This window comes from Alligator mississippiensis, chromosome 11, assembly GCF_030867095.1.
Source record: "Alligator mississippiensis isolate rAllMis1 chromosome 11, rAllMis1, whole genome shotgun sequence".
NCBI lineage: Eukaryota > Metazoa > Chordata > Crocodylia > Alligatoridae > Alligator > Alligator mississippiensis.
Window position 1 is genome coordinate 61,596,529 of NC_081834.1, and position 20,287 is coordinate 61,616,815.

The 20,287-nt window shown below is 55.0% G+C and overlaps 3 protein-coding genes across 3 annotated transcripts; all 3 read right to left on the reverse strand.

The window, feature by feature from the left end:
* Window positions 1-228: 228 nt before the first annotated feature.
* On the reverse strand, window positions 229-4,075 carry LOC132243744 (olfactory receptor 2K2-like). Its single transcript, XM_059714133.1, has 2 exons — window positions 4,070-4,075; window positions 229-1,179 (listed from the first exon to the last, which is right to left on the reverse strand). Exons 1-2 carry the CDS (start codon window positions 4,073-4,075, stop codon window positions 229-231), a joined length of 957 nt encoding a protein of 318 aa, XP_059570116.1.
* A 5,116-nt stretch (window positions 4,076-9,191) lies between these two features.
* Window positions 9,192-12,389, reverse strand: LOC132244178 (uncharacterized). The gene is made up of 5 exons (XM_059715221.1): window positions 12,258-12,389; window positions 11,742-11,836; window positions 11,412-11,564; window positions 10,502-10,649; window positions 9,192-9,840 (listed from the first exon to the last, which is right to left on the reverse strand). The coding sequence occupies exons 1-5, from the start codon at window positions 12,361-12,363 to the stop codon at window positions 9,707-9,709; spliced, it is 636 nt and encodes a 211-aa protein (XP_059571204.1). The 5' UTR covers window positions 12,364-12,389; the 3' UTR covers window positions 9,192-9,706.
* A 196-nt stretch (window positions 12,390-12,585) lies between these two features.
* Window positions 12,586-16,885, reverse strand: LOC132244179 (histone-lysine N-methyltransferase SETD1B-like). Its single transcript, XM_059715222.1, has 8 exons — window positions 16,136-16,885; window positions 14,872-15,590; window positions 14,487-14,617; window positions 14,044-14,172; window positions 13,568-13,647; window positions 13,312-13,414; window positions 13,117-13,212; window positions 12,586-12,926 (listed from the first exon to the last, which is right to left on the reverse strand). The coding sequence occupies exons 2-8, from the start codon at window positions 15,587-15,589 to the stop codon at window positions 12,621-12,623; spliced, it is 1,563 nt and encodes a 520-aa protein (XP_059571205.1). The 5' UTR covers window position 15,590; window positions 16,136-16,885; the 3' UTR covers window positions 12,586-12,620.
* Window positions 16,886-20,287: the final 3,402 nt, after the last annotated feature.

The following is a 20,287-nucleotide window of genomic DNA, read 5'->3' on the forward strand; positions in this document are numbered from 1 at the left end:
GATACAATTTCTCTCTCATTTTGAAGAAGACAATCCAACAGTACTGACTCCCATCCCCACCCTGCCCTCATTCATGAGACCTTTGTACTTTCCAGGAACGGAGAAATAGCCAGACGTCCTGACTTTTTTCTCCACTGGCTATAAGTCACTAAACCCCACTCCCCTCCCAGACCAGGATCCAGAACCGAGGAGCTGGGAGCCACTGGACCATTCCTCCTCCACCGTAACTCAGTGGTCCGTCTTGCCCGTCATTTTGAGTACGGCTCCTTTGACCTCCTTGTTCCTCAGGCTGTAGATAAGAGGATTCAGGAGGGCAGACACAACGTTGTACAAGAGGGAAAACGTTTTGTCCCGCTCGGGTGAGTAGCTGGAGGCTGGACGCATGTACATGAACATGGCAGCACCGTAGAAGAGAGTCACAACAGTGATGTGTGAGGTGCAGGTGGAGAAGGCTTTGAACCTCCCCTCAGCTGAGCTGATCCTCAGGATGGCTTCCAGGATGAATACATAGGAGATTAGGATCAAAGACAGTGGGGTGAGGAGCAGTATACCTGCCATCACAAAAATCACCAGCTCAGTGAGGTGTGTGTCTGCACAGGCCAGCTTCAAGATGGCTGGCACCTTGCAAAAGAAGTGATTGATTTCATTGAAGCTGCAATAGGGCAACCTCATGGTGAAGCCTGTGTGAATCGTTGCAGAGAGGAAGCCAGATACCCAGGAGCTGATGGCCATCTTGACACAAACTGACCTGTTCATGATGACCGTGTATCGCAGAGGGTGACAAATGGCCACATACCGGTCATAGGCCATTACAGCATAGAGTATACATTCAATTATCCCCAGACAAAGGAAGATGTACATCTGCGCAACACAGGCAGTATAGGCAATACTTTTCTTTGTGGAGAAGAGGTGGACCAGCATCTGGGGTACAGTGGTGGTGGTGTAGCCGATGTCTACAAAGGAAAGGTTGGCCAGAAAGAAGTACATGGGTGTGTGAAGACGGGAGTCATTAATGACAAGTGTGATGAGGAGGCTGTTCCCAAAGAGGGTCGCCAGGTAGATAGTTAGGAAGAGCACAAACAGCAGCAGCTGTGTCTTGGGTTGGCTGGAGAACCCCAGCAGGATGAACTCCGACACCGAGGTGCTGTTCCCCCAGAGAGATTCCTCATCATGTCCGACCTAGGAACAAAAGGGAGCAATAAGAAAAGCAATTACTCAGAAGGATACAGTAGAAAAAGGCTAGATTCTGTTGTTCTTTGCACCCCTGATAGCAGACAGCTGCATGACTACGGATTTGGGCACTTATGCACAGTTTGAAATTCACCTCTGGGCTTGCAATTATGCAAATGTCCATTAAGCATACTGACTACTCACAAAGGGCTCTTTCACGGTTTAACTGCACAGCTGAAGCACTCACTCAGTGATCAGGAGTCTTTGGTGCTCAGCCTGCCCTTAAGCTGGGGATTGGAATCTGCATTTCCCACTGGTACTAGCCCATAGCCTGATGCGGCTCTAGCCACCAAGCTACCAGATAGTACAATGCAGACACGTGTGCAGCCTCTCCAATCCTGCTGGCCCACGAAGCAGCCAAGAGACATAGGAAACCAGAAGAAAGCCAGCTAGCTAAAAAATGCAGTGGTCACTGAGCTGGCTGCTTTCCTGGATGGGAAGAAAGCAACCAGTGAAGAAATTTTCCCAGTGCTATTTATCAGCTCAAGGGTAGATGGAAAATACTCTAGACAATGCTGAGAGGCACTGGGAAGGAAGTTTAAACTGGGGTCTCCTGCTTCTTGGGTTAATAGCCTAATAACTAGGTTTGGGGGTTAAAAAAGGAAGGAACTTCCTTCAGGACAGTACACATGGAGGGCAATTCCAACCCCCATTTCTGTAGGAAACAGAATTGCAAACTCTGCACAAGTTCCCAAAGCTGCAGTTATGCAGCTGCATACATGACATTTCACCATGCAAAATGAAGCAGGAATTAGCTCAAGGAGACTACAGCCTCTATCCAAGTAACTAACTCCCACTTAGCAATGGGTCCTAGCTTCCCAGCAGCCCATTTCAGTTCTGAGGTACTGAGGGATCAGGTGGATGAAGTGCCAGACATGCCATAGTTAAGGCAATTTTTCCTTTGCCAACAAAGTTCAAACCCTTGCCACAGCAGATGCTGGACATAGATAGGCAGCTCCTATTCCAAAGAGCTCACTCTCTCACCTGACAGAAGTCAAAGGATGAGAGTGGAAAGAAACACACAAAGTCACTAGTACAGCTGCAAGCAGCATCCTAGTCTCCAATGTCCCATTCCAGTGCCACTCCTCTCAGTCATTTCCCTGAGGCAAATTTAGCTGGTGGGGACAGATGCTGCATTAATGTTTTCTACTATTCTTGGATTTTTTTTCACATCTGGACCTTGGCTGAAGCCTCATGAGGCACTCAGATACCATGATGATGGTGCCTGGGCAAATGGGCACACAATCTGATAGAAAGGCAGAATGTCAGACACAAAAGTCTATCAGGTCATTTAGAGCTGTCTTTTCAGAAAAATGTACACATACATTGAATAGCTACAAAAGAATGACTACAACCTTGTCCCGCATCATCCTGAAAAAGTTCTTCTTCCTAGATTCAAGGGCTTGTCCGGTGATCTCTTTTATTGGACCAACGGCATATCTGGAAGAAATGTCAGAGAAACTTGATTTTGTGCCCAAAGGCTTGTCTAACAGCTCTTTCAACTATACAGTAGTTGGTCCAGTAAAAGAGATTACCAAAAAAGACTTTGCTTTTCACATATCCTGGACTACTGTAGCCACAACAGCACGCCAGGTCTTCCTAGAGCTATTTGAGAAAGCATATATGCCTTGAAAAAACTGTGGCTATTGCTTCATTTAAATGATTCATTAATTTGTTCGTGAATTCCTCCAAAAATCATGCTATTTACTGCTGAAGGAAAAAAACCCAGACTACCTGGGAGTGACTACATGAGACACTACATCATTGTTGTGACGAGTTATGGCAATGCAGCATTGGCAGGCACAAACCGTGATGCCAATGCTGCATCGCATAGTGGTCAGCTACACCACCGTAGCTCATTGCTACAGCAACATAGCATCTAAAAGTAACCGTGCACTGCCAGAACTGTGCAGTACCAAATGCGCAGTCCCGGGAACATGCAGATGCGCCAACTGCTACTGGAGTATTTCGGACCTGCTATAGTCTTGCAGTCTTTCCATGCTTTTAAGCAGATCATTCCCTAAAGACATCTCCACTTTGACAGTCTTAACTCCATTGCTGGGATGGTCAACAGCAAACCAAAGTGGAGCCACTTCCCTGTTCTCCTCAGGGGTCCCTACATTTCTCCACTGACCCAAAGCAACTGCAAACCTGTCTCAGAAACAGCTAGGTCATGGCTCCCTTGGCACAGTGATGTGAATCAATGTACTCTTCACTTCTCACTGACTCTGACCCACGATGTAGGATTGCAGTTGGGCAGAAACACACCTAAGTACACGAAACTGTTAACAGGATGCTGAGTAGAGCAGAGAGGCACCGCAGTGGTCACAAGGAACAGCAACATAAATCAGACTAGCTGGCCGCTCAATGGAAGACCCGCTAATGAAGGACATACACTCCATTGGATTCAGTACTGAAACTCACTCCAGTGCTTATTCACTCCAGCACTATCCATCTCCCCTTGCCCTTTCTTTCTGGATTAGACCAGTCATCCGCCCGTTCCAGCTCCTCACTACTTATTTGCAGGAGCACAGGGATTCCCAAATTGTACCAAGCTACTGATCTACCTTATCTGATTGCCTGCCTCCAACTGTAGCCAGTACCAGCTGCATGAGAGGAAGGAGGACAATTATGGATGTGGACGAGGGGACAGTTATGGAGCAAGAGGGTCACAAAGAAAACCTATACTAAATACCAATACTTGGAGATAGGCTTGTATTCTGTCCCTCATCTTCACTAATGCCAACGATTTGTTTCTTCTCTAACCTTACTGTTCAATGTCTACACCCCTCAATCTGGTATTTTCATGCCAACAAAGCTCATAGGAAATGCCACTTACCTTCATTCTCCTTTTCCACCTAAGAGAGCAGGATCGTTCCTTCAGCTACCAAAATTCATGATCCAGATGTACCAGACAATAGATCTTCATAAATTAATCCTTCAGGCTAAGGAGAAAATGGTCCTCACACATTGCTAAAGCTTTCTTTACTTGTGAAAAGCTTTGCCTGGATGCCAATCACATTCCGCAGTTCAAGAAAAAATTATAATAATTAAAAATGAGAAATTAAGCAGGATGCTACTAGACACACCAGTAAATTAAAATTGAATAGCAAGACATAACCAACTACATTTCTACATTCTGTTTGAAAAGAATATGAACATAAAGTAACATTTTTAACTTTTAGTTTGATCAGATTAAAAGCACATGGGAAGCTGGTTTATCGTCGTTTAAGTCACCGTATGTCAATCTCTGCAATTACGATACTTCTCTTGTTTTTCCTCGGCAAAGAACCCAGGTTTAAAGAGATTCATTCTCTTCTCTGTTTCACTGATCTTTGCATAAACTGTGAAGCTTATGATTTCACTGAAAAATTATTTCAAAACTGGCTTTGAATCCCTATAGCATTTCATTGAAAAAAAAGTTAATAGTCAAAGGCAAAAGCAGCTTGCAACTTGCTGGTCCTCTCCTGGGTTTTATTATACCATCATTCAATTAAAACAAACTTACTAAATGAAGAGGAATGCAATGGGGGAAAAAAAGATTTTTGTTTCTTGAGTTTATTTTATTTGGGGGAAAAAAACAGGACTTCAAAATATTTAGTTTGGTTTATTTCAATGAACAGGCAGACAAGGGAATGTAACCATGGTCTCCCACACCCAGGGTAGGTGCTGCAAGACCAGGAAACTATTGGACAAAAGGGGCAAAGGGCTGGAACCATGTCTGGCCACCACGTCTGGCCCTCTTTTACTCACAAGACTGACCTCTGCTCCCTTCCTTCCAAAGCACATAGACACCAACCTGCAGCAATGGGCTCTAGCCTGTAAAAGCCAACCAGAGTGAGGGGCTCTCTCTATACTGAGAGACATGGAGTGGACTCCACAATGGCCAGCACAATGACCTGGGAGCTGATGAGAGCGCTCAGGAGGGCAGACTCAATGCTTCGCTGTCCCTCAACAGCTCTCTGGTCAGTGCTGCCTGTTGTAGATTGTATTCAATATCTCCTACCCCTCATTGGGTTTTGTACAAGGAGCCTCTGTTCCTAACCCAGGATGTGGAGTCCACTGCTGCTGCCAACTGACCAAAAGACCCCTGCCAGATGTTCAGTAAAGGCACAAGGACATCTGTTGCACAAGCCACACAACTGTGCTTCTAGCCATGCCACATGCAGAGTAGAAGGTATAATTGTGGGATCGAGCATCAGATCCCATCATGCCAAAGTGCTGATGCAGAGGAAGCCCGGTGTGTCCAGTAGCCATCTCCCACAGCTGAGAGCCCTGTCAGGTGATCTAGTGCTGATCCACACCATGGTGATCTGCAGCACGGTGTTCCCCCAACGCTGAGAGCCCAGATTACCTGACAGGGCTCCAAGAGTCAGGGATGCCTGGCCACACATTCAATTAATGGCATGATACGCCAGCTGTCAGCTTTCAGTCACTGTTGGACTCGAACAAAGCAACGGAGCAATTCTTGAGTTGCAAAGAACTCAGGAAGACTCCAAACAGTCAAATGTTTTGCACACTGTGGACTCCTAGTGAAAATCTCTGGGTTTATCTGGACTCACGTAGGTGTTTGCAAATCTAGCAGCACTCATATCGTGCATCCCTGCAGAAGGAGCTCCCAGCGCCCTGGGGCAGTGGCTTTTCTCAGTTTACCCACATGGAGAAATTTGTGCACCCAAATAATCCCATTTCAATGCAGGGGGCTGTAAATTGGCAGCCTGCCATGGCCGAACCACATTTGGCCCGGGCAAGTCTCTGGTCAGAGATGTCCAGAAGAGTTCCCCAGTGGCACAGAGATGTGCCATGAGGGTGCCCAAAACAGGATATCTAGCTATAATCCCAGCCCAAAATCCAGGTCCTTTTTCAGGTCCATATACTTAGCACAGTGGCTAGCCTGCTGTCAATTGGCAGCCTGGGACGGCCAAACCACGCTTTGAGCCAGGCAAGTCTCTGGTCACAGATGTCAAGGGCAGTCCCTCAGTGGAGTCAACAGGAAGTCTGAGGTGTCCCAAAATGGATTTTGCCCCATAATCCCATTCAAACCTACCCATCATTTAGGGCTCTGTACTTGATGCAGAATATTTTTATCAATATTAATTAGTAAATGTGCATAGCTAATGACATTCTCTCTGTTTCAGATGTTTAATTCATTAATAACAAGCTTTTATTAGGTCTCGATGAGCTTTGAAAAAGGAACTGGGCACTGGGAGTAAGAAATAGGGAACTGGGAATAAGGAACTGGGAATAAGCAATCAATTTTTGATTGCTCTAGGTAGCTGGGTCCAGTGTTTGACCACCCCGTAAGTCTCATACTGCAGATCTCGTACAGTGTTGCAAAATGATGTTGGATGCCCAGTTTCAGCCAAATGTTGGCTATGTTTGCTACACCCAACCCCTGGGGCTCAGCTCCTCCGTAGAAATCCTCTTTGCAGGGACTCAATTGAGGAACCAGTGCAGCCAGTGCCACGCAGCACAGGGTGAGGCCAAGCCCAGCAGCGCAGCTGGCCCCATGGCACGTGGAGCAGCAGGGCAAGCACTTCTGCAGCTGCTAGTTGGAGTTTCCCTGGGGGATCTCCCCCACCCCACAACCCCTCGCCCTGACAAGCTGCTTGCCGTGGGCTGTTGGCATCCAGGCAGGGCCCTCCTTAGGGCAGGGCTGGGCCACGTAGCCGCAGCCCCATGTGCATCACGTGCCAAGCTTTTGTCAGGGCCCTTCTTGTTTGCTCCTCGGAGGAAAAGAGTCTCAGGCTCCAGTCTCCCCTTCCACATCCCCTCAGCACAGCCTTTTCTGAGAGGTTCAGATGCCGGTGCCACACTGGGACACACGGCCATTCAGTGCAGCGCCAGGGAGTGCCCCTGTGCTGGGAGACACGGGATTGAGACCCCAAGACACACATGTCATGTCCAGCGAGTCCAGCCTCTGTTAGCCGGGCTGAGAGCCGCTATCAGTCCCAGCTGAGCTGGGCTGGTTGGACATCACTTGTGGCCCCGAGGTGTCAGGCTGGGCACTAGCACATCCCTGGGGCAGGCAGAGCCCCTCCATGGGGCTGGGGTGAATGTGCACCCAGGGATATAATTCCCGTGTCAGGACATTGCAGCACCTCAGCGACGACGTCCTCCTCCTCCCCCACCAACACTGATCACACCCACCGTGCCGGGGAGCCCAGGGCAAGGCTGCTGCGCCTGAGGAGATGAGAAAGTGTTTGCAGGCTCCGGTCGATGCGGGAGGCTGGTGCGCGGTGTGCCATGCATTTGCTGAGCTGCCTCAGACACAGAGGACTGTTCCCTGTGCTCATTCACCATCTGTCTGGACCAGTGCAAATGTGCTGGGAAAACATAGCAGCATAGCAGAGATTTTGCACGGGCCTGGATACCAACTGCAAGCTTTTCCGTTCCCTTCTTTTGGGTGTCCTGGGTCTTGAAGGGGGCTGGGTGGGCATTGAACCCCTGCTCCTCACATGTCACACGAGAGCAGTGACTGTGAACACGTGCTTGAGTTCAGGGGGGCAAACAACCAGCCAGGAGCTCCCAGTGCAACGCTGGGAGGAAATGTCCCAGGGATGCTGAACGAGGTAAAAGCAACAGAGTTAGGCAGGGATGCTGTCTTTTGTACAGTGTCAGTGTGAGTAGTACTGGGAGCCATAACCAGGTCTGGGGGTCGCATGTGGGACAAGGGGGAAGAGGAGAGAGGCGTCAGTAAGAACCAAAGCAGTGACTCAAAGCTTGGTGAGAACAGCTCCTAGCAGGGTGTCAAAAATACGGCCGGTGAGCTGGATCCAGTTCCCAGAGCCATGTCCTGTGGTCTGCAGGGCTCCTGGAGGGGCCAGGGATTTGGGGTGGGACAAGATGAGGAACCGCCACTGAATTGCAGGGTGCGGAGCCGCCATGGACGTGTGCTGCAGCGCTGGGGGGTGACTGACGGCTGCGTGAATCCCTGAGGCTCCCTGAGCTGACGCCGATCTGCTCCGACCACGGGTGCCACTGCTCCCACAACTGCAGGCGGGGGTCTGGATCCAGACTGCGCGGATCCCTGCAAGCCAGATCTAGCCCTGAGTGCCGGGGGGGGCTAAGTGGGTTTATTCCCAAGGGCCTTGTTTATTCCAGTGGAAAAGACTGGGAAGCTCCCTGTGCTGCAGCATGGATACAGAGCTGGGTCTTCCCAACCCACACCAAACAAACACAGCTCAAACCCCCAGAAACCCCACAGCCCCCATGACTGAGAGATCTTGACTCCAGTGACTTGGTACAAATATTAGCCTGGAATGGGCTCCAGGGATCGCGCAGGGGGAGTGGGGCAGGCAGGGGGTTGTCCCCTGCTATTCAGAGAAGCCTGTTACAAGGGGCCATTTGTACACATTGTACTTTCACCAGAAAAATATACTGTGTAGCGAAGGGCCCTGCTTATTCCAATGAAAAGACTCTGGAGAAATCTGCGTTCCAGCTGGGATTCACAGCTGGGTCCTTCCCTTCCCATTGAGTGCCTTCAGCACCACAAAGCCATTGCTCCTGAAACATACTCCCCATCCCCATCTCTCTTCTATTTCTCCCTCTGGTCTTGACAAAGACCAACCTAGAGAACAGTTATTGGTTGTGGCAGTGGGTGTTTGTGCCCAAAAGCTTACAAAGAACATTTTTTCCAACTATATCTCCTAAGAGATATCACATCTACCCAAAGCACCTCGGCAACCTGGAGCAGAGAGAACTTTTCCCGTTGCCACTTTCTTGAAACACCTCCCTGACCACCCAACGTTGACTTGTTGAGGAATAAAGGTGATTTCCCATTGAACAGTATTAGCAGTTTCTCAGGCAGCTCGACCTTGACTTTCTGAGCTAAACATGCCAGGTTTCTCCTGTGTGTTGTAGACCCTGTTCTCTACAGCAATGGATCATCTTGTCTTCTTTCTTACCTTGCATGTCATGAGCTTGTATTTCACACAGGAATTTGAGATGAACACCAACACTTATAAGAAAAGAAAACTAAAGCTTAACTTTATTATCCTACATCTCCTCTTAGTTTCTATAACATTACACATTACACTAAATCTATGGTCAACAGTGCACGTGGTTTATGCCTTTGCTCTCTTCACTCCCTGAATGGCTCTCGATGGATTCAAGGACAGGCTACTAACACAACAGACGCCGGGATGGTCTGATTATGTCCCGATGCCTCAGAGGAAGGCGAAAAACCCCCCGAAGTTGGTTCCATAAATGAAGGGGGAAAAAATTCCTTCCTGGCCCCAAATGGCGACCGGCCAAAGCCCTGAGGCAGGGGTCACAAAATGCCATCCACACAACAAGAGCATCCTCCACTTGGCAACCTGGGCACTACAAACTCATGGTGCCTGGTCTTTCCCCAGCCCTTTGCAGAGCTGGTCTGGAAGATATTCAAGTTCTTCACCACGAGGGTTTCTCAGGCTGCTCCTCTTGCAGAGGCTGACTTGGCTGTGGCGGACGGCTCAGACTGGATGATGACTTGTCAGTCGGTGACGTGTGTGGTGGCTTCAGCGCTGTTGCAGCTTTTCTCTGTAGCCATCGGGCTCCCGGTGAGGTTGGGGAGGTCATCTTCTCTCATGGAGGTGCTGTCAGGGTTGAGGTGGTCTGCAGGTGTTGCTACGCAGCGTAAGAAAAAGCAACAGAAGATTAAATCCATGCATTGGGACCATGATACAAGGCTGCGATGTGAGGAAGTGGGGACTGGGAGCTTTCGCAGGACACAAAGGCCTGAACATTTGAACGAGGGGAAAAAAAATAGATGGTGCTTAGCCTCCTGCCTGGAAGAAGCTGAACATCTTTAGGCATCACTGCCCAGCCACGTTCAAGATGAGGTAGATGCTCTGAATGGACAACCCCAGCCCCAAAAAGACCATGGCTGAGAGAGCTACAAGCAAGGAAAAGCAGGTCTCCGACTGTGGGAGTGACAGCAGCCTTTAACAGGAGGCAGAGGGTCCCCCCTGTCCTGGGGTGGCTCAGCCACTTGGGAGAGGTCCCGGGGCTCCTTCATGAAAGATGGCAACACCCTGCAGGCCCACCCATGCCACCCGGGGCAGAGGGCAGGTTTACCCGGGGGCAGCAGGGCACGAGGAAAGGCTCCTGCCATTGAGAGGAAAGAAAGGAAAGACCTGCGGAGGACGGATCCTAGGACAGGACTCTGTAGGGCAGAGGGGAGAATTGCCCACACGCGGCAGGGAGCAGGTTTGTGTTAGTGCCAAGAGCCTCCCCCTCCCTTCCCACTGCTCCCTGCTCCCCAGCGGCAGAGGGGACAGGACAGTACCTGCAGGAGCAAGTGTGGGCGGCTGGAGAGAGGCGATGGCGCTGGAGGAGGTGACCAGCAGGCTGTGCCCTTGCAGATCTTTAGGCAGCTCCTTCAGGTAGGTGATAATGAAGACCTTATTCAGGACCCTGATGGGGATTTCTTTCTCCTGCAGAGGTACAAGAGCTGGTCATAGCCTGTCCTACACCCAGAAAGGACAGGGGATGTGGGGAGGGGTCATGGGGCAGGGATTGGACTGAAACCAAGGGGTCTTGGCAACAGCTCAGGGAAATGGGGGGCAGGTTCCTTGAGCAACATTTTTCTGAGAATCGCGGTAAAGACAGAGGGTGGCAGCTCTGGGCTCTGGGCAATGGGGCAGATCAGCAGCGCCAAGTGCCTGAATCCTCCGTTCTCCCTAGAGCAAGCACAGGATCGTGGGCAGGAGAAGAAATGGAGCCATGCGGGGACCTGTGCACCTCCTAAAGACTCCTGACTGCAGACTGGGAATGGGAAGCTTGTCCTGAGGGAACACGCTGTGTATCTTTGGGCCTGGCAAGAGACCTTGACCCTCAGGGGCATGACATGTGCAAAGGACAGGCTGGTGCCATCCTGCCTAGGCAGATTAATTCATTCCTTTCTCCAAGGCACTTGGCAGGCCTCCCGTTCTCCTCAAGGCCAGTTTGCTCAGAAGGCAAGGGAGATTTGCATCTTACAGACAGGGGCAGGTCACTAATTGAGTTAGTCTGCGAAGTACAAATGGACCCCACCGTGAGCTAGAGCTCAGACTCCGGTGTGTAGTGACCTCTCTCTGCTCCACATTGTCCCCACACAACAGGTCGTGATGGGACGACAGCAACTTTACGTGGAACAGAGCCGAGGGGCCGTGAGCTCACTCTCCTCCCTCCCCGCACTCCCCAACGTGGCTGCTGACCTTGTGCCCCATCAAGCGGCCGGCTTCCCCCAAGATTGCATACAGGAAAACCAGCCCAGCTTGGCTGATGTGCATCGGTCCATTGCGAACTGCATGAAGGGCCCTCTGCAGGAAAGCTCTCCTTTGCTCCTCCAGCAAGATCTTTCTCAGCCCCTGAAACAGGAGAACACAAGGCTGGCTACAACCCACACACAGGCTCCATCTCTGGGGCTGGCACCACATTGCCCTGGACACTTGCAAGGCTGTAACCCACCGCAGGAAGACCCCTGCCAGCTGGAGACAAGCACCAAGCCTTTCTCCGAACCCCTTCATCACACACACCAGCCTCACCTCTCCCACTCTCGCCAGGTCCCTGTACTTCTGGACCTGGCTCTGATCGTTCTGGCGCTTGCACCGCAGCTCCTCTGCCCCTCGCATGTCTTGGCCTAGGACAAGTGGAGACACATGGCTCTGAGCTGCCATCCTAGCTTTGGTGCTCAATGTCCACCCAGTGGGGCTCTGGCTGCCCTTCTGGCACCATGAAGGGCAGGGCCCCAGCAGGAAGGTCATTGTTCTGCAGGAGTCAATGGACACCACGTGTCCTGGGACCAGTCTGGGCTGGGGGCCTGGGGATGGGCTCCCTGGTTCCCGCATGAGACACCCAGGATGGGTGCATTAGCACAGGCTGCAGTACCACAGCTCGGCGCTGAGGTGAAGAGGCCCAAATCATTAACGCCGACACCCTGAGTTGTTCCCAGGTTGGGAATGGACAGATGGAGACAAAGCGTCTGGCCCAGCACCTGGGACCAGGCTTTTGGAGGGAAACTGCTGGCATCGGAGCCTTGTACTCCAGCTGGGTCTCCTTACCCCTCTGATGAAGGAGGATTTGAGCCAGCAAATACATGCACGCCCTGGCCTTGCAGCTGATGGTCTCCTCCGGGTCGTTGATGGACAGACCCAGGCGGGCTGCCATGTCCCCCACCTCCAGTATGTCAGAGGAGCCCTAAGCAGGGGGAGAGGATCAGGCAGTTCATGCCTGTCCCACCTTCCTTCCCCAATACATCCCCAGGCACAGTTCTCTCTCTCCACCTCTCCGCATTACCCAGCAGGAGGGCAGGAAGGCAGAGACCACAGTGCCAGAGCATGACAGCCCTCTCTTCCCATGGGAACCTGCAGCCCAGGGACTTGCCCGGGGCCCCAGGATCACTCCCCGTGCCTCATGCTCCAGGGCTAGTAGGCCCCATGTCCAGGGCTGACCATGCCCAGAGCAGGCCATGGAAAAGAGACCCGTAAAGAGTCAGGGGCACCACTGAGGCAGAAGCAAAGCCCTGGAGTGAAGCTCCTTGTCCAGCTTTGACCCCACTCTCCCAGGAGGGCCCTGGCAAAGGCAGGGGACCAGGACACTGGGGAAGGAAGGGGCTCACTGACCTCAAATTGTGGGAGGAGCTGCACAGCAAAGGCAATAGCGCCGGTCATGATCTTCATGCCCAGTGCACGGTGCTGGGCATCCGGCGCCTCAGTCCACGATGTAAAGTGCTGTGGGAGGAAGATGTTAAGATGAGGGCACATGCCCTGCTGAACCCAGCAGCCTTGGGGTCCTCCTCCTCAGGACCCAGGTTTCAAGCTCGGGCTTGACCATCTTCCTTATGCTTTGAGAGAGGCTTGCTGCAGTGCACAGGGCAGGAGCTGTCCCGGCCCGAGCCCAGCCCCTCTGCACGGTGCTCACCTCCCAGATGGAGTAGAGCTTGCCCAGGCTGGGGGCGCTGGACAAGACGCAGCACAGCAGGCCCTCCAGGTACTCCTCGTACAGTCGCTGCACGACCTGAAAGGGGAGGCAGACCCGAGGGTCAGTGCCACGGAGCCTGGGGCCACTCCTGCCAGGGGGTGGCTTGTGGGACCTGGCAGTGGCAGGGGCACCTACCTGGTTTCGATGGGTTTCACGCCCTATGGCCAGGAAGCTCTTCTCCACGGTGGCCCGCAGGAGGCGCAACTCCAGCGCTGGCTCCAGGCTGAGCTTCGGGTCGCTGTGAGGAGAGAGGAGCCTGCGTCAGATTGAGCTATGTGGGGCGGCGGTGGCACTGGGGTGGGCAGGAAACAGCCTGGAAAGCTGGGCCTGAGCAGTGGGGATCCCCCTGGCCCACAGCAAAGTCAGGAGAGTCAGGCAGAGGTCCCTGTACCTGAGGCAGCGGATGGCGTCTATGCTGTACGCCAGGATGTGTTTTCGGTCGCCCTCCACTGAGATGGTCTCCATCAGGTCCTGTGAGCCCCAAAGGGGACGGGGAGGTAAGGATCAGCCACATCCCCCACGGGAGACCACCCAGTGCTGCAGGCGCAGGCAGCAGGATCCCAACCAGCCCCCTCCCACCCACCCAGCTGGGCTGGCCCTCTGCCTCCCACGGCCTTGCAAGCATGGCACTCAAACCTCTCCTGATCCCACCCTCCCCTGCCCTCCAGATGCAGGATTGCCCAACGCTCAACATCCAGGTCAGGAATCGACCACTATCTCCCTCATCTAGTACCCCCATGTCATGCCCAGGAAAAGGCGCGCCTGCCATTCTCTCTCTTATCCCGCTCCACCTCTCCCCTCCTTCCTGGTGTCACGAGACAACATTTCCTCTCCTTCCCTCTCCCCACACCATCCCGTGCTACTCACCACGATCCTCTCCAGCACGGCCGCTTTCAGGTCCTCCAGCTCCACAGCCACCTCTCTGCTCTGGTCCGCGGCGATGGTCAGGCTGATGATGGCCAGCAGGAAGCGCTGCCTGTCCTTCCCGTCCAGCATCTACCAGGAGCGAGACCAGGGCTAAAGCAGGCTCTTAGCCAGGAGCCTCCTGCTCCTCCGCAAGCCCCCTGTGGGACTCAGGCCTCCTCTGCCCCCACGGAGCTGAGATGCATCTCCTCGGGGCAGGTGTTGTAAAGAGCAGGGCAGTGTCCGTGGAGGGAGGGACCCAGCTGGGGCTTCACAAACACCCACCTCGAGCAGCGCCCCGGGGCTCCCTTGCGGGCTCTGGGTCCCAGGGGGTGACCTCCTGCCATGGGCCGCATGGGGGAATGGAAGACTGACTGGGTGCCGGCTCCGCTGGGGCAGTTTCATACCTCCCCGGGGTCCTGCAGGTGTTTCTTCACAAGGAGGAGGGCAGCTTCTTCCGGGGACCTTCCATCTTCCTCCTCCTCCTCCTCTTCCTCCTCCTCTTCCTCCAGCTCCTCGCCGGCTGGGCTGGGAATCACTGCACACGGAGGAAAGGGGAGAGGTCACTCGTGTGCCCCTGAGGGGAAGGGAAGTGGGTGTCGGGGGAAGAGATGGTGTCGTGCTCCCACCACCAGCACTAGGGTCCCCTGTCTGCCCCAGGACGTGCCAGGGAGGTGTGCGGCTCAGCCCCCTCACCTTGGCCAGGATCCCCCTGCCCGGCCCCATGGAGGGTCCAAGTGGCCTCGCTTAGTGAAAGGTGCTGAGACCTCTGGCCCCAGCGGCTCCCCTCACCTGTGCAGGTGGCACCGGGGGCCGGGCTGGTCCCAGACTCCAGGGAGCTACTGGAGTCCTCCGAGGAGGAGCTGCTGGTCGAACTGGTGGTGTTGGACTCCTCCGAGCTATCGCTGTCCTCCGAGGAGGAGCTGCTGCTCGTGCTCGTGCTGGTGCTTTGGGCCTCTTGGGACTTTTCAGAGTCCGAGGAGGAGGAGGAGGAGGAGCTGGTGCTGGGGCTGGTGCTCCCGGACTCCTGGGACGTGTGCCAGTCATCCCAGGAGGAGCTGCGGCTCAGGCAGGGGCTGCTGTGGGCCTGGCTCAGCTCCTGCCCCAGGGCAGCTGGGCCCTCGTCCCCGGCTTGGCACGGGGCTGCCTCCTGCTGCGGGGCTGCAGGGCCGGGCTCCAGGCTGCCCCATGACCCAGGAGGGGAGCTGCACGGCTCTTCGGGTGCCGGGAGCTGTGATGGCGCTGGCTCCCGCCTGCCCAGGCGCACCCATGGCCACCTCCATCTGGACTTGGAGGTGGCTGATTTCTTTCCCTCCTTTCCCCTGCCGCTGGGAGCTGCCAGTTTACTTCGGCAGCAGATGGGGCACAGCCACCTCCTTGCCCTGATGGGCCCCTCCTCATCACGGCAGGTGGGGCCCCGCTCCTCCTGCCCAGGCTCCCTGCTGCTCTCCTCTCCCATGGAGAGCACCTTGGCCGACCTCCTCCTGAGCACCTGCCGCAGCCTGTCCATCCTGGCACCCAACAGGGGCAATTATCACTGGGGTTCAAAGCATCCCCTTCACACGTATCCACCCCCTCCTCTGCTCATCCAAGACACAGGCAGGCAAACCCTGGGTTACAGCCATATCCACAGCCTCCCTGGCACTAGGGTTGGCAGGTGGGGAGAGCCCTTGTCGTAGGGTCCAAGACCTGCAGCTGGTTTGGACACACAGCTCCCTGCTCCTCTACTCCCCTCTCACCCCACGTGACTGGCCATGGGCTGAGTGCCCATGCATTTGGGAATGCCAAGGAGAGGAGGACAGGGGCCATTTGCCTGGGACCTGCAGGAGCCCAGCAGCGCCACGGCTTGGGGCTCCCTGCACGCTCAGTCTGGGCAGCACTGGCTGGGCTGGGAGGGGTGGGGAGCTTCAGCACCTGGGGATGTCTCCAACCCGCTGGAAGTGGTGTGAGGGAGCACCAGGGGCTGAGTGCCCACATTGCAGGGGGTGGATTTTCTGCCCGTTTCTACAGTTCCTGCACAGAGACGGGAAGCCCCCCCGGCGCTGCAGCCCCTCACCTGCCCTGGGGGATGGAGCGCTGCTGGGCGGGTGCTCACAGGCCCTGGTGACACCGCACTCCTCCCTCCGGCTCTGGACTAAGGTCTCCTGCCTCTCCTCCGATGGATGTCCCTCACCGCCTCAAGCTGCAGTCGCTGCCGCCGATGGGGGGACGCCTACCCCTGAAAGGGACTATGCCATCCTGTTGGAAGCCATCCTTGTGCACAGCCTCTTCCCCCAAAACAAAACTACACCTCTCCTCCCCACCGCCCATTCCCCTCTCTGTTTGCCCATGCCAGGACCCCTCTTCTTCCCTGATCTTCTCTTCCTGGCCCTTTCCTGCCACCCAACAGCTTTGGGAAGAGGTACGACACCAGTGTGAGAAATGATGTTCTGGATTGGAGATAAAACATGCAGAGTTCAAGGAGAAACATTTCTCATCATGGCCTCAGCAGGGGGTGGCATCCAGAGCATGCCCAGCTCCTGCACCCTACACACATGACTGCAGGGAGCGTTACTCAGCCCATCACGCCAAGGGCAGGGTCCTGTCGGCTCCGTCTTGATGCGTCACACTTTCTCTGGACGCGGGCCACAGGCCTGAAAGCACAAGAGCCCCTCGCTCCCCTCCCAGCTCGACCCCTGCCGGCGTCTCCGGCAGCGTTGCCCAAGGACCGATCCTGACCTGCTCACTCCGGGCTGAGAGATCGCAGAGCGAAATCCTCCACGAAACCGGTTCTGCTGTCGCTTTCCAAACGGCGCCTGATGATTACTAACAGAAACAAGACGGGACATAAAAATCACATGAACATGGAGGAAATACTTACTCTTCCCCCTGGACTGTGATTTCAAGGAATAAATTAATCGGTATGGGGTTGTTCTTCAATTCTCCCCTTCATTAAAAAGGAGGAGAAACCCCATCTCCAGGTGTCTGGGCTGGGGCAGCTCGGCCGGGCTCGGCTCCGTTTCCTCCCTCCGGGCTTTACACAGGCACAAACCACCCCCGAGGGAAAGGCGCAGACCTGGTGCCCGCTCTTGGCTGAACACAACCTGCAGGATCGGGTCCCACTGCCCTTCCCGGTCCCATCGCTGGTGGGGCTGGTGCAAATCCCACCCCGTCGGGCCGCGTCCCCCTGGGACACCTCGTCCAGGAGCAGGAGGGCGCCGGCCCCGCGGCTCTTTCACGTCTGACTCTGACAACCCCTGGGGCAAGAGGCCTCCTCTCGACACCCGCGTTGCCTCAGGCGGGGGCACAAGAGGGGCAGCGCTCTCCGCAGCCGACTTACCCGTCTGTGCAGACCCCGGGCGCCCGGCAGCACCGCTCCAGCCTCCGCCGGCAACTGCCTGGAATCCCGCGGCGCCGCGATGATACGAACGCTGCCGCGGCAACGCCCGGGGACCAGCTCCATCGCCCCCCACCCCGCACCCAGCGCCGCAGCCCCCCGCGGCACCGCCATGTCCCCCAGGGCCACTGTCCACGTGCCTGGGGATGGGTGTCGCTCAGGACAGACCAGGTGCTCCCCCAAATTGAGGGCAGGGGGAGGAAATGCCCAGTTTCCCACTTTACCATAACTACTTTGTTTTTCACCGGTGCCAACACGAGAAACAGGCTTGCCGTGCGCACTGCATGGAGCAGTGTGCACGGCACTGGGGCCCTTCTCACAGCTATACCCCTGCTGGGCTCCCTGGGCTTGCTCTGTGCTCCTTTCTTTGCACAGACACCGGGGACCAGGCACAGGGCCATGCACCAACCCTGCCCCCAAAGCCTTGCTCAGGCTGCTTCAGCAACCCCAGGAAGCAGCGCCTGAGACACCTCCTGACAGGACCTGTCCTGGGAAACCCACAGGTGGCATGGGAGACACCAGCCGATACATCCCCAGGTGCCAAAATAGCCCTGCAGCAAAAGGCCCCTGCCACTCAAAATGCCAACCCCAATGCTGGCAGCTCTCCCAGTCCATGCCCCACTGGGGTGCTAAAGGGTCCAGCTTGTGCATGTGGGCTGCCCTCTCCCACCGTGCCCTAAATACATCTCCGGGAGACCAACCAACTCCAAGCAGGAAGACACCTCTATCCCTTTCCTGCTCCTAACCCTGGTCCCAAACCTGACCCTAACCCGCGCTCAGCTGCTCCTGCAGGAGACCCCGCACAGCCTGGCTCCAGTGACTGGCCTAGAAGTCCCAAAACCCCGTCACTGGTCCTGCTGCAAATTGCCTTGCTGCCAAAACACCTCCCAGACCCAACTCCAGGTGGGGCCCTCAGGCTCCATCCAGCTTCTTAGCAGCGTGGAGGAGGCGACCCACTGCAATACAGCACTAACAGGGAGTCCTACTCATCCCGAGCAGACAGACAGCTCCACATTTGCCTGTTCTCAGCCCCTAGCCAAAACCCAGCCCCTGCCCCTGCCCCTGCCCCTACCCCAGTTCAGGCTGCTCCAGCAGCCTCCGGCAGGAGCCCCTGAGCAAGCTGACTACAGCCGAGCCCTAGCATGGGAAACCTGAGCTTGACCCTGGGGTAAGTCAGCCTGGGCCTGGAGAGGGAAGAAGGTATGGGCACGGGAGCTAATACAAAGCACCTCTTTAGGATGGTCAGCACTCCTGGGTAAGGATTGTTATGAGACTGCTACGTTTCCCTCTCCAGCAGCATCTCCACAGCCTGCCTCGCCATGCCTCAGCCTCGCTGGTGGCCTCTGTGGTCCAGCAAGTGCACGGCACATCTCTGCAAGCCTGGCCATTGCTGACCAGTTCAGCACAGCAGTTTGAATGATATGCCGTCCAGGCCTGCCAGTCATCTGCACCCACCGCTCTCCTCTTCCCGGTCTTTCTTATTGGCTGCAGCCTGGCCCCTTGCTCAGCTCCCATCTCATGCAATGCACCAGCAGCAGTAGGAACCTTGCCCCTGACAGCTCTTGACCCTAGAAAGCAAATAAAGAAACAAGGCATCTGCTAAACTTGTCCAACTTGATGGTAAGCTCTGAACTCGCCGTCTCCTTTTACATTGGGTCTCCGAATCCTCTTTGCATTTGGTTCAGGCTCCCAAATCTGTCCTGAGGCTCTGGCCCTGGGATCCCTTTCTCTTTATGGCTGCCAAGCTCCCCTTAGTGGTACCAATGAGAAGAAATCCTGGCCAGATCCTGGCTCCACCCATGACAGGGGCACAGTCCCTTGTTCATGTGAAGGCAGAGGGGACGGGAACAGACTTCTTCTATTTGGGGTCAGACCCAGGAGACCACCATCACATTCCCAGCTCTTCAGAGGCCACTGCCCATGCACCTGGGGATGGGTGTCCCTCAGGGCAGCCCGGGCACTCCCCAAATCAAGGGCAAGGGGAGGAAATGCCCAGTGCAGTCGCCCACTTTGCCACAGCCACTTTTTTCCACTGGTGCCAACACGAGAAACAGGCACGGTGTGCGCTGTGTGGAGCTGTGCACATGGCACTGGGGCTCTTCTCACAGCTGCACCCCTGCCGGGCTCACTGGGCTTGCTCTGCGCTCCCTTGTGCGAACAGATGCAGGGGACCAGGCACAGGGCTGTGCACCAGCCCTGCCCCCAAAGCCTCACTCGGGATGCTCCAGCAACCCCAGAAGGCAAAGCCCAGGGCAAAAGGTCCATGCCACTCAAAATGCCAACCCCAATGCTGGCAGCTCTCCCAGCCCATGCCCAGCTGGGTGCCCTGGGGTCCAGCTTGCTTCCTGCTTCCAGTGCTGGCCTCTCTCTGTGGGGGAGGGGGCTCTGGCTGCCACTGAAGGAGATGAGGTTGCTTTTGCCTTGCCTCTGCTCAGGAGACCGGAGTTGAGCCTCCTTCAGCGGCTGCTGCGGCTGCTTCCTTAACTGTGTTTGATGTGTTGTGGGTTCTGCAACAGCACTGTGGACCCTGCTGTGTTGAACTAAGAGTCATTTATTATTATCACTCTCTGAAATCATATCCAGGGTGGATCTTAACATTTGCATCCGTATATGTATGCAGATCTGAGACCTGCTCTGCCTCAACTCAGTCCAGTCCTGTGGAGGGAGAGGAAACAAGAAATGCCTCTGGCTCCTCATGGCAGAGAACAGGGAGTCCCAGTGCTGCAAAAGTGCCACAAGCAACTGAGCCCTGCAGTGCTGAGCATGAGGCTTTAGCCTTCAAGGGACAGCGCAAGGAAAACACAACCAGACACAACCGTGTTGGCAGTCTGG

What these genes read in the sequence shown, in the direction of transcription:
- LOC132244178 (XM_059715221.1), bottom strand. Translation starts at nt 12,363, where the DNA reads ATGGCAGCCCGCCTGGGTCTGTCCATCAACGACCCGGAGGAGACCATC. An exon ending in AATCCTCCTTCATCAGAGGG is followed by an intron (nt 11,837 to 12,257) that starts GTAAGGAGACCC and finishes CACTTGTCCTAG; the next exon opens with GCCAAGACATGCGAGGGGCA. An exon ending in GCCCACACTTGCTCCTGCAG is followed by an intron (nt 9,841 to 10,501) that starts GTACTGTCCTGT and finishes TACGCTGCGTAG; the next exon opens with CAACACCTGCAGACCACCTC.
- LOC132244179 (XM_059715222.1), bottom strand. Translation starts at nt 15,589, where the DNA reads ATGGACAGGCTGCGGCAGGTGCTCAGGAGGAGGTCGGCCAAGGTGCTC. An exon ending in GTGAAACCCATCGAAACCAG is followed by an intron (nt 13,213 to 13,311) that starts GTAGGTGCCCCT and finishes CTCCCCTTTCAG; the next exon opens with GTCGTGCAGCGACTGTACGA. An exon ending in AGCTCTACTCCATCTGGGAG is followed by an intron (nt 12,927 to 13,116) that starts GTGAGCACCGTG and finishes TTCCTCCCACAG; the next exon opens with CACTTTACATCGTGGACTGA.